Genomic DNA, 14,452 nt, shown 5'->3' on the forward strand with positions numbered 1-14,452 from the left:
CGCCGCGCAGTCCGGGCTCGTTGCCACGGTGCCACTCGTCTGGTGATTTTTTACCACAACTCAGGCCGTTTCTTTTTTTTTCAGTCGCCGTCGTCGAAACGCTGCCCACCGTCCCGCGATCGCCATTGCACTGCACTGCGGCATTGGTTGATGGCGGGGCCATGCCGCTACGGCACTATAATGCGATGGCGGCGGACCGACTCGTCACGGCAGTCGCCATCGTGCCAGCGTCCAGCGCGCCGGCCGGGCAGGTAAAAGACGGACGGGGCTGTTGAGGTGATGATGGCGGGCTTCCGTCGCCGTGCCGGTGGTGTGGACCCCACCACGGAGCCGCCTTCAACTTGGCGACCAGCGAACGCTGCCGCAGCGGCGGACCGAGTTGCTGGGCTGTACAGGCAGGGCTTGCTATACTAAAATCAACCGTTCTAAAGCCACGTTAAAAGCCGGTGCTGGGTCGGCAATTTTGCTGGCCGCAATGGTCGGGCAGCGTCGTTCCTCACGGTCTCGAGGATGAGTTAACCGCGGAGGCTGCCAAACGCGGAATGGAGCGCCCCACGTCACCATAAGGTCCGTGCATCTGGCGCGGATTGCTCCTCGGTGCAAGCAGCGTTTAATAATCAGCATGCAAGCAGTGCCACAGACACCAACGCGAGCACACAGGTGCGGTCTGCCAACGGTTGGCAAAACCTGGAATTGCCAAGCTTCTCTCATTAAATGAGAATGGCAAGTTTTGCCCACCAGCTCCTGAGTCAAAGCGTGCATCTGATCATCGACTTTGTGCGCATCGAAGGCACTCGAAGCGTCACCCACTGGGAGCCGAAGTTGGACGCGGGTGAACGGCAACCCGAACCTGCTTCGGCATCTGCTGGAGTGATGCTGCAAGGACATATTGTATCGAGCGCATGGCGAGCCATGCCGAGGCACGAATCACGAAGTTGACCCCAACTTGCGTCAGTTCCTCCGTCGTTTGCCCGCTTTGTCAAAAATAGTCTTTGACCAGCGCGATCTTTATCCGGGCCCGCGCAGCCACCCGTTCGCGATCCCTATCAACGCATGCTTGTCTTTTAGGCGACCCTTCAGCTTGAATCCGAGTCAAGATATCGCTTGAAGCCTCGCCAAGCAGGCTGCTGGGCGAGTGGCCTGCTAGTAGCAGGCCCGGACGCGCTCATTGCGCGGTGTCGCGGGACAATGCGTTCACGCTTCGTGGCCAGGCAAAGACTCAAAGGCATCCGTTTGGGGGGCTTCGCTACGGCGTGCGATTTTGCTGACCCGAGTTCAATTGAGAAGACGCGTATATTCGCTTGACTGCGTGCCTTCCGCCTCCGAGTCAAGCGACTCGGGCACAATCTTCCTTGCGACGTAGAGCTAACGTTAGGCGCCAAACCACAAGGGTTGCAGCGTGCAGCTCTAGGCCAGAGTTAGGCGCTAGAATATAGAGGAACTCGGAGAAGGGGAAGATATCGTATCGTATCCCAATCAAATTAGCCGTTATTGTATCCCTATCAACGAACCGTTATCGTATCCCTATCAAAGCAAAGATCTCAATTTGACAAGCATCTGATGGTCATCAACGCCCAGAACCGGTTCAACCGCGACTCCCCGCTCGGAATCTTTGGCAATTTGCGGTCGCGAGGGCCTCGTTGCACTTGATCGTGACGCTTCGCGCGCAGGTCCGGGCCTGTATCTTCGCTCTCGGACGGTGGCAGCGCTCCGGGAGCAAGAACTGCCTTCGCCATTCGCGAATCTGCCGCTGCCCGACCACTTCTACCGCTCCAAGCCGCCAAGCCTCTCGATTCCAGCAGCAGCAGCCGCCATGAAGTTACTGGGGGTGCTCGCCGTGGGCGCTCTCCAGCTGCCGTTCGGGGTGTCGGCCATGCGTGCGTCCTTGGGCGTCAAGGAGTCCTTGCTGGCCGAAAGCAGAGAACGCACCGTGTCGTTCGACGCGCTGCCCTACGACCTCCCAAGCTCCATGTTCATGTCTGAGGGCGTGGCTGCGCACGCTCTGCAGAACGACTACTACTCGGACATCACGGGGCCCGACGGGCACATCATGTGCACGGAGACGGAGACCACCGAGGACAACGGCCCAGTCAGCGTGGTGCTGGCCTTCTCCAAGTGCCTGAACGACACGGCCCTGGACATCGTTCAGCAGTGGGTCAACCAAGTCAAAACGAGCCTCAGCACCACTCCCTACGGGGGCGACCTCTCCATCACCTTCCAGTCGACGATGGTGCCCGGGGCGTGCGAGGAGCGCAGTGAGAAGAACAAGCAAGGCATTGCGGACCCCACCATGGAGAACCAAGGCGGTCCTGGATCGATGACCTCCGCACCAATGATGCTAGCCAACCAGGTGCTGCCGAGCGACCTCCAGCGGCTGGCGGCGTTCCCCGGTCTTGGCACTGTCATTAGCTTGGCTGACGAAGACGTGACCCTTACGACCAAACCCATCGCGGTTGTCTCCTTTGTGACTGGGGAGGTGTCGTACGGCGAGGTGATGCAATTCGAGACCAGCACCCAAGTGTCCAAGACGTTCAACTTCCAGATCTGCAAAGGCGGCACCAATTGTGAAGGCACGTTCGAGAACTGTATCCAGCTGGAAGAGACGGTAGATCTCTTCATGTACAACCCGTTCACCGTGACACGCTCGCTGCACTGCTCCAACTTGGATAACGGCGTCCCCGTCACATACCTGAACGCAACGGGTGACCGCCAGTGCTTCTGCAACTGCCCCGCCGGCTACGAGCTTGGCGAGAACGACTACGGCCGCCCTGCCTGCAACAAGGTGGTCGATGAACCCTGTCCCTGCGTCTGGGCTGAGTGCAACGGATTCAAGCACAAGGTGGAGACCGACGAGCAGGTGTGCTCGTTCAAGGGCGTGGCCACCAAGTGGGGCCTCCCTGTGCCGTTCCCAAGCGATGGCTACGTCGCTGACAAGCGAGACAACATCGTGGAGGGATACATGAACCCGCGCATCGAATTAACGGCCGAGCGAACACACAACAAGGAGTACAAGGCGTCCGACATCCGTGGTAACTTCGGCTATGGTGTCTCTTTCCCGCCAACGTTTGCCGAGCTCGTGCTCGCTAACCCCAGAGCCTCGAGCTCCAATCCGGTGGTGGCCATGGGGCCACCCACAGCAACGTACGATAACGTGATCACGTGGAAAGACTACCAGATGAACCGTGACGCCAAGATCGATGACATGGAGTTCACATCGTTCGGCAAGTACCACCTTGAGGTGAACGCATACGATTATTTCTCGAGCGCGACTTGCTCGGGCTGTCTCGTCATCGTGGACAACAACCGCCCGAAAGCCACGACGCCGTGCCCTCAGAGCTTCTGTGACGATATCGCTGACCCCGTGCATTGCACGAACTCGGCTGAGCTCACGGAAGCAAACCTGGACAAGGCGAACGATCTCGCCTCGACGTACTTCGACTTCGCGAAGAAGGCTTCGAACGATGCGTGCAGTGTGAACAACAGGTGCGACTCCGAGTCGTTCAGCCGCCGCGACTTCTTCGACCAGGATTACAATGATCGTGGCTGCGACCAAGCCAGCGCGTGCTTCGATAAGACGAAGGTGCTGACTGATCTATTGAATAGCGACCAGGTGAAGACGAACCCCTTGTTGAAAGGCAACGACCAGTCGGATTGTGACAACACGGCTGAGCCCGTGCCTGCCGGACAGTGCACGAGGTGTTGCAAGATGGAGACGGCGCTGAAGGAGTGGTGGACGGACTACCGCTGCGGCTCGGACTACGACGCGCGCTACTGCGACGGCGACAGCGATCAGACGTGCAAGTTCCAGCAGTGCCTCGTAATGAATGGCGACACATTGGCGACCGTCACTGCGTCCATCACCGAAGACGCTAAGGCCGAATCCGAGGCGGTGCTCGCTCAAGTGGAGGACCAGGCGTACCAGACGGTGACTCAAATCCACCGCTCTCTCGACTGCACTGCGTTTGGTGCGACCGACGGCGAGTGCGACTTCCGAGCTAAACTGTCAGAACTCATCGACACAACGGAGCAGCTCAACTTCGCGGCCTCGTACGGATATGGAGAGGCCACGGACTACGTGTACTGGCGCTTCAAGATTGTCTCTGAGGGCGAGTCGTGGCAGCTGTGGAAGACTGGCAAGGACACTGAGTATGGAGAGATCGTGTACGAAAACGACGATGTGTTGACGTTCTCCAACCCTGAAACGAAGGTCACGCTGGAGGCATGGACACAGTGCGGCCTCGTACGCCGGTTCTTCTTCTACGTCCACCTCCACGTGAACAGCCCTGTGAGCGTGTGCGAGAAGTTCAACGATATGTGGTACCAGACATCGGTGTCCAGGCTGCCGATCGGCCCTGGTATGTGCGCGTACCCGGGCAGCGACTTTGCCGAGCTGACGTTCGACTTCCACCCGAACGCTGGCCTGCAGTACTCTCGTGACGAGCTGCGGATGAAGGTGTCCGAGGTTGAGTGCACAGGTGCGCTGGAAGGCCGCACCCCCGTGACGATCTTGAGTGTGACAGAAGACTCGCCGGAGATCGTGACTCGGTTCGCTGTCACAATGCTGAACAAGGCCACCACGGAAGCGGCCACGGGTTTCCATGTGGAATGCACCTTCACGTACAAGCAGTTTAGCGGGAACTCTCGCGCGGAGACATGCACGCGTGACTTCTCCATCTCGGACTGCAAGGGCCCGGCATTCGACATCCCCGACTCCGAGTGTGAGTACGATGCGTGTGCTGGTGACGATATGGCCGGGCTGTACGAAGCGTGTGGGGGTATCGTTGTCAAGGCCGACGACAAGTGCACGATCGTCGAGACGGGTGAGAAGCCGTGCTGCCAGGGCTGCAAGGACACGGAGGTCGTGTGCACGGCGCTGCTTGACCTGCCGGACGACAAGGCCGACATCATGCGTTGCGAGCCGACCTCGGAGGGTGCGTACTCGAGTGACTACAGCTACTACGCGGCGGTGCTCCTGACTGCGACCGCCCAGGAGCACCCGGCCGCCACGGCATTGCTGGGTGCCACGGCGATGATTGCGGTGGTGGCGCTCGTTGTTGTTCGTCGCCGAGTGGTGGCTTCTCACTCCCCTCAGATGGCCGACGACGCCTACTACCCATTGTTGCACTAAGTAGACCTCGTGATGAGGTGCCTAGGGAGCAGCACTTGAGACTGTTATCGCCTTTTGAGTGGTTGTCCCCTTTTGTGTCTTGCGAGTGGCAAGGAAAAATAATACATTTGACTGGTTGTGTAATATGCCATGGTGAACGAGCAAACTCGCCCTAAGTTGCTTGTCGTTGAAAGTAGATGTATCGATCACCATCGCAACCACACAATACAGTAGGTTACAAAAAAAGATGTTGCTACAGCATCTTTTCACCACTTCAACTTGACCTGGACACCGGCCTTTCTATGGTCGAATTGGGGTTTTGCACCTGCACACCACATTTACACAAATCCGCGTCAATCACAAGTCAATGGCGGCGGCAGCGGAAGCCGAGACGGCCGCTGCGCAAGCTGGTCGTGCGGCCGAGTCCGCGTCTCCGGCCGGGCCACCACGTGCATCTTCTTCCTCAGTCGAAGGCGCATCCGACCATGTGCTGGCCACCGTGAGCCTCCCTGCGGACGCGCCGGCCGACTCGGACGAAGAGGAGGTGACGACCGCCGAGTTCTCCGTGGACCTGGCGGACGGCCAGACGTGGGCCATCAACTTCTACGAGTGCGCGGCCGAGGGCGACCTCGAGTGCCTCGAGGAGATCCTGGACAGCGGCCGCGTGGGCGTCAACGACGTGGACGTGGACGGCTTTACGGCCCTCATGGTGGCCGCGGCTGAGGGCCACCGCGACGTGGTGCGCGCGCTGCTGCGGCGCGGCGCCGACGTGGGCGTCCGCACGCACGAGCTCCGGTCCACGGCCCTGCACTTCGCTGCAAAGGTAGAGAGAGAGGGGAGACACATCATAATTATTACTGTAGCTGTAGAGAGAGAAATTCTAATTATTTTTTTTTTGTAGAATGGGGACGCGGAGATCGTGGCCGCGCTGTGCGAGTGCGACGCGGCCGTGGTGGACTGCTGGAACGTGAACGCGGACACGCCGCTGATCTGGGCGTGCATTGAGGGGCGGGCCGAGGCCGTGAAGGTGCTACTGAAGCACGGCGCGGACGTCAACATGCTGAACCAGTACGGCGCGTCGACGCTGCTGTGCGCTGTGATGATCGGGGAAGACCCGGAGCAGGACGCGGAGAGCGACAAGCGGCGTGCGGAGATCGTGACCATGCTGCTGGAGAAGAACGGCGAGCTCGTGAACTTCCAGGACAGGGAAGGGAGCACGGCCATGCACCTGGCCGCGTCATGCGGATACTTGGAGTGCGTCAAGACGCTGCTGACATTCGGAGCAGATATTACCCTGAGGAATGCGATCGGGCAGACACCACTGGAAGAAGCGCAGGACTCGGAGCTGCGTGAGAGCAGCCCGTGTGTGGAGCACCTGCGTGGTATCTGGAGACAGCTGGAGGAGGAGGCAGCGTCTCGTATGATGGCCATGCTGGAGATGGAGGAGGAGGCGGACAAGAATGCTGTAGGTGCTACTGGAACAGGCAATGCTACGGGCAGCAAGAAGAACAAGAAGAAGAACAAGAAGGCTAAACGTAAGGCGGCAGCAAAGCAGCAGCAGCAACAGCAGCAGCAGCAGGAGTCGGAGCAAGATCCGAGCCCCGTCAGTGGTGACATATCTGCTGAACCAGAATCTGTTATCGAGGAGCCTAGCAGTGTTGAACCTGATCGTGAGATCACGATATCGGCCAGCAACGAACCTGAAACGAAGGGCGACGACGCAAGCTTAGCTAGCTCGGGTGAAGAAGACGATGCACCAATGCGTGCTTCGTGCGTGTCCGCCGTCCTCAGCGACGGAGAGGAAGCGGAAGTAAACCAAACGCCAGGCGTCGAGGACGCTGACGCCGATGCTGCTGCTAATCCTTCTGCTGGTGCGTGGACAACCGTGGGCAAGAAGCAACGATCTCCTGTCGCTGCAGTTCCCAGTAATTTGACCAAAGAAAACAGCCCACCTAAACAGGAGAAGGCCTCGCTACCGACGCCTACTCGGCGAAAGTCTGCGGCTACGTCTCCCCCGAAATCAGCACCGCAAAATCCTCGACGAAAGTTCAATCAACGACCAAGCAATCTTCGAGACCGAGTTTCGATCACAGCACGAATGAACCAGACGTCAGCAGCGGCTGCTTCATCTCCCGTAGTTCAAGATATGCGTGCTGTTGCACATACATCCGCCAGGGCCCAAGAAGAGCGTTGGGAAAATACCAGTGGATTTATTACCACTAGTCGTACTTCTCGATCAACCGCGTCGTCGTCGCTGCTGAACCCGAATGCGCTGGCGTTCCGATCGCTTGGTCTGTCTACCGTGTCAACTAATGCGGCAAGTGTGTCGTCTTCGGTGACGTCGATTAGTTCAAGCGGGCTTTCGTTTTCGTCTGCGTCGCCGTGGCGACCTGGGTTTGGATCTTCTCCTGCGATGGGCCCGTATGCTGCAGCTTCGCCAACGTCGACAGGTCTGCATTACTCCTCGGCTGGACGACTCACTTGGAAGCAGCAGCGTGCCAGTGGTAATTACCAAGTGGCACGTGAGGCTCGGGATCGATGGGTGAACAAGCTGCGACTCAGCAACGAGAATGTGGCTGAGACGCTTGGTTACCTGGCCTGCGGTCTATGTGGTGAACTCGTAAATGACAACTTGCAGTGCAGCGGTGGTGTGTCCGGTAGTGCTGACGAGAATACCTCGGCATGTACACAGCTTTACTGCGCGTCTTGTCTGCAGTCTTCGGCCTTCCGGACGGCTGATTCGACCATGTTTAAGTGCGTCAGGTGCCACCAAGTGGTCGTGAAGGAGTCTATGACGCGCAACAGTTTTGCGCAGGCCCAAGCTGCTGCTCTAGGCCTCTCTATGTCGAGCTCGACTGCAAACGGAGCACAAAACGACTCGGCTCGTTATTCCCCGGAAGATATGCAGTATGCCTTGGAAGTGTCGGAGCCACGGGCCACCGCTGTGGACCTGCGTGCATTCCACTTGGTTCCTGGAACGGACCTCAGCACGCTAAGCAACGGCCAGCTTGAAGTACTGGAAAGTGCCCACCAACTTGCTCTCGCTCAAATTGTGGAGCAGCGGCTTGCGAACGCGCGTGCGCTCGAGCGCCTGCAAATGGAGGAGTGGCTGAAGATGCAGCGAGACGTGCTGCAGTTTGCTCCGCGGTAATGAAGCTGTGGCGCTCGAATAACATAGAATAGATAGATACTCTTTGCTTTGTATTTTATCTCGTGCTCGAGGGCGTGCGGTTCCAGCCCCTCCCCGACAACAAATGATTCTACTGTAACGTTAGTCTCAGGAAACAACACGGATGAGACCTTACGCATGCCGCGCCGGCGGGCAATCATCATAGTACATGTCGTCGCCATCACCAGTGAGGTAGTTATCCTCATCGTCTTCGCGACAAAGCTCCTGCAGCATGCGAAGCTGCCTCTCGGCTCGCTCGCGCTGCATGGCGGCTGTCTTCTCATGGACCTTGTCCAGCAGGTACCGGAAGGCCACCACAAACCAGTCGCGCTGCTGCTCGTTGATGGCCTCAATGTCCAGCGTCCGCAACGCGGTCACGAGAGAGAAGCAGTGTGCCGCCTTGGCTGCTGAGACCATGCCTGCAGCTCTAGCTCGGGCAAACACAGGCGTGTGGTGGCCTTCTTGCACAGAAATGATCTCGTCAAGCTGCAGCGAATCTCCGCTGCGACCGAGCCACGACACCTCTCCGAAGCGGTCCACGAACACGCGCGTCTTGTGCGGCCGGCCCTTGCGGCCGTACTTCCACACCGGCAAAGTCTCCATGCGCTTCATGATCGTGAGCTCCACTTGCTGAGCCACGCGTCGCTCGTGGTCTCGCGCAAGGTCCACCAGAAACTCCAGGCTGCGTTGAAGCCACTCCCTCTCCTCGGCGCTCTTGGCTTTGAGATCCAACGTCCGCGTGTGCGTCACCACCGACAGCGTACAGCTCGCGTCGTCCAGCACCAGCGTGCCTTTGTGCAGCGCTCGCGTCAGGACACTCGACGAAGGACCGGACGTCACGCGCAGGATACTGGCGAGCGGGATGGCGTTCTTGGCCTTGACGCGCTTCTTGCCCATGGTCGTCGTAGCTGTCACGCCGTCCACCGCGATGTGCGTCGCGTGGGCCAGCAGCTTGGACGTCCACCGCAGCGTGTCGCCGTTCTCCACGCACAGGTTCGTGGCGTGGGGCTTGCCCTTGCGGCCGTACTTGACCACGCTCGTGCCGGCCACGCACTGCAGCGCCACGCGATACTCCGTCATCTTGCGCTGCAGCGTGAGGTCGGACCGCTTCTGCTGCTCCAGCCGCGCGTGGGCCACCCCCTGCACGTGGGCGCAGATGGCCCACTTGACCGAGATGGCCGTGCGCAGCGAGACGCGCTTGTGCTTGCGCGCGTCGTGCACGAGCTGCAGGAAGTAGGCGGCCCACTTGGTCGCGCGGATCTCGAACTCGAGCGACACGACGAGGCCGCGCATGAATCTCTTGGAGGCCTTGGGGCTCAGCACGTTGCACGTGACGCGCACGTCGGCCGTCAGGTCTCTCGGGAAGCAGGCCAGGAACTCGTCCACGGAGCTCTCGCGCCACATCTCTCTGGGCTGGAAGCCGGACGGCGACGCGGACGAGGACGCGGACGAGCTCCTGGACGCGCGGGCCGCCCGGTACGGCGACGGCGCGTCCGACTCGGCCTCCGACGAGTCCGCGGACGACGCCCGCCGCCGGCGCGCGAGGTCGTCGTGGTCTCTGCTGATGGCCAGGCCGACGAGGTTCTGTCGGCGCTCGCGCCGCAGCGACGAGCCGGAGGACCTGGACGACGAGGCCGAGGACTCGGACGACGACCGCGTCGAGTACTGCAGCGACGACGAGCGCGACGAGCGCTGCGGGAACACGCCGACGCACGAGGGCGGCGAACCTGCGGCGGAGGCGGCCGGCGGGCCGTCACGCGGGACGCGCACGGCCAGCTGGACGTTGGCCCGGCCGCCCGGCGACTGGCAGAGCCGCACGTTGGCGTGCGGAGAGCTGGGCGCGGCGTCGTCGTCCTCGGCGCCGCTGAAGCTGCGGCTGCGGCTGCGGCTGCGACTGCGGTGCTTGGGGCGCCTGTGCTTGGGCTTGAGGCGCAGGTGGCGGCGCTTGTCCTGCTCTGGGTCGTGCTGCGGCTTGCGGTGGAAGAAGGCCAGCAGCCGAGAGGAAGCGGAGGAGGAGGAGGAGGAGGAGGAGGAGGAGGAAGAGGGAGGCGCCGAAGCGGACTCGGCCGCCTTGGCCCGGCGGCTGAGCCCCATGGCCAGCTAGCTACGGAGTCACGACCACACTACGCGTGCCCCCCGGTGCGCAAAAGGCAGAGTGAACGAACTGTACCGGCCTGCAGTGCGCGCGCGTGTGCGTTTCAGCAGGCGCTGGCCCTTTTTCGCGGCTTCTGCCTTGGCGTCAAGCGAGAGCGAGCGAGGGTAACGGTGTCGGCGCCGTCAGCTCCGCCTCGGTGGGTTTCAGACCTGCTTCTGCTTCTGCGGGATGCCACTCGACCAGTCGGCGATACTTGAGCTTGGATTTTCCTGGCGCTGGCCCCAACGATAAAGAGACGAGGCCCGGGGCTGGCAATCTCCGTCGGGCCAGAATGGGATCCGCTCGGGCCTCGGAGCACGGGCGAACGTGCCCGCAGCCAGTCGCTCGCATCGGCCACGTTAGTTAACGCGGGCGGGGGCCGACGCACGACTCGAAGGGGGCAGTTAAGTCCGTGCACTGCAACCCTATGCGGTGGGCATTTCCACACTGGCTGCCGAGCTGGGCCCGACGTCACCGAGGAGCTGTCGTGGCAAGCTGGCAGAGTGCAGGAGTTTCGAGCGACAAGTCTCATGAAACGACGAGTGAAGCACCCGGAACGGCACTTAGTAACGCCACTCCGACGCTGGAATGGCTATCAGAGATATCGATGGCGAGCACTCCTCGGGTCGGGGTGGTTCTGCCAGCCAACGGACAGAACTCGTCGCCCCAGTCGCCCCCGAAGGCGGTCGGGGTCGGCGCTGACCGGGCCTTGTTTTGGCTGACGAGAGATAACCGCGTCCGCTGATGGTGCGTCCGAGTCACCTCCCACAGCTACTTCGAGCGGTTCATCCTCTTGTGCATCGGGCTCAACTCCGTCGTGCTGGCGATCGTGGACTTCTCGGTCGTGGACGACAAGCTCAAACCGGTGAGTCACGGCAAGAAGTTCGAGGGTGTCCAGGTCGTGGACGCGTACTCCGTGGCCAACCACATTGTGGACGTAGTAGAGCACGTGCTCACAGTCGTCTTTCACCACGGAGTGCTCTCTCAAAGTCGTCGCCTCGGGCTTTACCGCGTACTCACGAGACCCCTGGAATGTCATCGACTTCATCATACTCTTCTCCAGGTAATATCTACTGAAGTGCTTTCACTCCGGATATCTACAGTTGCAAGGGTATTCACTTCATAACTTTTGCAGCTTTGTCGCGGAGATCCCAGATATGCCGAATATCTCGGAGCTCCGAACGATTCGTGTGCTGCGTCCATTGCGTTCGTTGTCGGCTTTCCCGGGGATGCGGCGCTTGGTGTCAGCTCTTGTCAATTCTCTCCCAGCTCTTCGCAGCGTGCTGGGCCTGCAGATATTTGTTTTCCTCGTGTTCGGCATACTCGGGATCCAGCTAGCTATTTGGTGGCCGAATGAGTCGCGTGTGCTGGTTAACCGAGTTTCCTGTAAAACTCCCGGCCGGTGGTACATTTACGTGGCCAGTATCGGATAATTACCTCGAGCAAGTTGTTGCGAACGCACCCGCTTTTCGATGCCTAGATGCCCCACTGTTGGACTACGCTGACAGCACACCTGGCTACAGCAAAGAGACGTCACCATGGCGAATACCCCAAGATTGCTTCTGGTTGGTTCACTACTCGGATGGTTTACTATTGCGCGAACCCCTATCATGCCGGGGGACATCACTGTCCCGCAGGATTTACCTGCGGCTCTAATTACGACGCGTTTGGAAATCCTCGCTTCGTAAACACAAGAGCGATGCAAGATGCCTTGCACACGGAGAGGTTAAATTGGGGATACACGACGTACGACAACATCGGACGAGCATTGCTGACTATTTTCCAGTCCGTCACGGAAGAGGGATGGACGTTGGTTATGTACATGACGATGGATGCGTCGCACCCAATCGTTGGGACGTGCTTTGCCGTCTCTCTTATCATTTATCATTTTCGCGTCTTACTTCGTGATGAACCTGACAATCGCTGTCATCAGCGACGAGTTCAAAAATATCAAACCAGACAGGCGGCCGTCCAGGGGCAGGCAAGTCTATCACCGAGTACGAGGAGGCTGACCGTCGACTCTGGGTTTCAGTTCGATTCGACGCTGCGCCATATTGTGACGCACAAATATTTCTCGGAATCTATCATGGTTCTCATCTTTGCAAACACTGTGGTGTTGTCGCTGGATCACTATCCAATGTCACAATCGATGGACGCCAACCTCGAGCTGGCACACTTTGTTTTCCTATGCATATTCGTGGTGGAGTTGCTATTAAGGTCTCGGGGCTTGGACTTCGGCAGTACTTCCGTGACAGGTTCAACGTGTTCGATGCCGTCATTGTGTTGGCAGACCTGATTGAGGCTGTGATCGTACCTCCTTCGGTTCTGAGGTCTACACACCAAGCTTCTAAGGCTGAATCGATATCACACCTCAGAGCTTTCCGCCTCTTTCAGGTGTTTGAACTTGCGCGCAATTGGAACTCGCTTCGGGATCTTCTACAAATGATCGCTCAAACTGTGGCGAGTATCGGGAACTTTGGCGCGCTTCTCTTTCTGTCCGTCTACGTTTTGCGTTGATGGGAATGCAGGTACGGACGCCGTAGAAAACACTTTTAACTTTGGTACGTTGACAATTTCTGGGATGGAACAGTAAACCGTTTTGGTATACATGCACTGAGGAACCAAACGAATACTTATGCTGTCATTTTCTTTGCGCTATGCAGGTTCCTCGTAGCAACTGACACACTACTGTGGGCGATTGCAACGGTTTTTCAAATCATCACAGGAGATAGTTGGAGCACCGTCCTGTACGACGCAATGCGGGGAAACAAGTCTCTATGTTATTATATTGGTAGCGCTTCTAACAATTGAGTTAAGTTTCCTCCGACGGGGACTGACCTAAAACAGGTGATCCTGGGTGAATTCATCTCGCTGGATTTGTTTCTAGCTCTGCTTTTAGACAACAGCAGACTGCATCTTATCCGACTATGGCCGACGCAAAGTACCCAATCAGCTATCGACAAAAATGGTGAAGTGTCGCCCACAGCATCACAAAGACGATTGTCCGTAACTCAAGACGTTTTGACTCGATCGCTTAAGTCAAATACGCGCCAGTTGAAAACAGAGCCAATGCTGTTCTGTGCGATTTACCAACTGAGCACGACGTCGCAGTAGCCTGCGATCAAGACCCAATCAACCGCAACAAACATAACCCAAATAAGTTGCTGAATATCCCACAGCAACCAATACATGGCCCAGATAGCCATCACATCGAGACACCAAAGAGGCGAACATTTTGTGGAAGATCACCCTACCCATTTGGACCAAGAAGCAACATCCGCCGATGGGCCACTCAGCTCGCTACCCATCCAACCTTCGACTCCTTCATGTTAGGATGGATCGTCCTCTCTTCAATCGCATTAGCTCTGGAGAACACCAACACCACCGTGATGAATGAACTGCTCAACGCAGTCAACTTGCTGATATGGCGGACGAATCGCTTCAAAGGCCGTATTCGGGCCTTCTCTCACCACTGCGAGCACTAGGCTCCCGCTGTGTTTCTTCTTGAGCTTCTTGTCCTTTTAGGCGATTTCTTAATTTTACGGAATGACCCTTTCGCTGTCTTTTGCTCAAGCTGCCGCTGTTCCACTAGCCAGTCTGATACTCGACGCTGAAGATAGATGGCGGCAAAGTACTCGTGACCATAAAATCCTGTTAACCTTCGCCTTGATGATCCTCCAGCACTTTTCTCGTAGATGTTGTTCCTCAGTTCCTCACCTAGAGCCCAGTTGTTCAGCTATCGCAACCATGAGTGATTAGCAACCGAATTACCCAAATCTCAAAACCTGTTATTCAACGCACCACAGTGATTATCATTTCTCTCGACATCGCCAATATCACGTCTCGGAAATACACCACCTCGCCTTCATACAACGGCAACTGAAGTGCACCTACCAGAGCAATCAACACACAGCGATGTCAGTACGCTACTACAACAGTCAAAGCTATGATACATCGACGTAGATGAACGAACGTACGCATGTATCGGAAAAAGCGAGGCATCGTCAACGGAATGCCGAAAAGACTCCTCCTCCTCCTCCTG

At 58.1% G+C, this 14,452-nt stretch overlaps 5 protein-coding genes across 6 annotated transcripts; 3 read left to right on the top strand and 2 right to left on the bottom strand.

Annotated features, from left to right (window-relative positions):
• Positions 1 to 1,813: 1,813 nt before the first annotated feature.
• Positions 1,814 to 5,128, top strand: IUM83_09775 (uncharacterized protein; the record flags this gene model as incomplete). 2 transcript variants are annotated; one of them, XM_067934239.1, is made up of 2 exons in its annotated part: positions 1,814 to 3,026; positions 3,074 to 3,087. In XM_067934239.1, 2 exons carry the CDS (start codon positions 1,814 to 1,816, stop codon positions 3,085 to 3,087), a joined length of 1,227 nt encoding a protein of 408 aa, XP_067799287.1. The 2 variants fall into 2 exon arrangements, with proteins under 2 accessions (XP_067799287.1, XP_067799286.1); XM_067934240.1 differs by having other exon boundaries at positions 1,814 to 5,128.
• A 346-nt stretch (positions 5,129 to 5,474) lies between these two features.
• On the top strand, positions 5,475 to 8,258 carry IUM83_09776 (TKL protein kinase; the record flags this gene model as incomplete). Its single annotated transcript, XM_067934241.1, has 2 exons — positions 5,475 to 5,930; positions 6,009 to 8,258. 2 exons carry the CDS (start codon positions 5,475 to 5,477, stop codon positions 8,256 to 8,258), a joined length of 2,706 nt encoding a protein of 901 aa, XP_067799222.1.
• Positions 8,259 to 9,022: 764 nt separating this feature from the next.
• Positions 9,023 to 10,370, bottom strand: IUM83_09777 (Pleckstrin homology-like domain; the record flags this gene model as incomplete). The annotated part of the gene is made up of 2 exons (XM_067934242.1): positions 9,023 to 9,042; positions 9,095 to 10,370. 2 exons carry the CDS (start codon positions 10,368 to 10,370, stop codon positions 9,023 to 9,025), a joined length of 1,296 nt encoding a protein of 431 aa, XP_067799221.1.
• An 833-nt stretch (positions 10,371 to 11,203) lies between these two features.
• On the top strand, positions 11,204 to 13,084 carry IUM83_09778 (Sodium channel protein type 4 subunit alpha B; the record flags this gene model as incomplete). Its single annotated transcript, XM_067934243.1, has 5 exons — positions 11,204 to 11,275; positions 11,355 to 11,473; positions 11,546 to 11,616; positions 12,939 to 12,971; positions 13,074 to 13,084. The coding sequence occupies 5 exons, from the start codon at positions 11,204 to 11,206 to the stop codon at positions 13,082 to 13,084; spliced, it is 306 nt and encodes a 101-aa protein (XP_067799231.1).
• Positions 13,085 to 13,769: 685 nt separating this feature from the next.
• Positions 13,770 to 14,391, bottom strand: IUM83_09779 (Voltage-gated Ion Channel (VIC) Superfamily; the record flags this gene model as incomplete). The annotated part of the gene is made up of 5 exons (XM_067934244.1): positions 13,770 to 13,775; positions 13,881 to 13,928; positions 14,015 to 14,146; positions 14,212 to 14,300; positions 14,388 to 14,391. 5 exons carry the CDS (start codon positions 14,389 to 14,391, stop codon positions 13,770 to 13,772), a joined length of 279 nt encoding a protein of 92 aa, XP_067799230.1.
• Positions 14,392 to 14,452: the final 61 nt, after the last annotated feature.

The sequence above is a fragment of the Phytophthora cinnamomi genome, assembly GCF_018691715.1.
Source record: "Phytophthora cinnamomi strain GKB4 chromosome Unknown Contig5, whole genome shotgun sequence".
NCBI lineage: Eukaryota > Oomycota > Peronosporomycetes > Peronosporales > Peronosporaceae > Phytophthora > Phytophthora cinnamomi.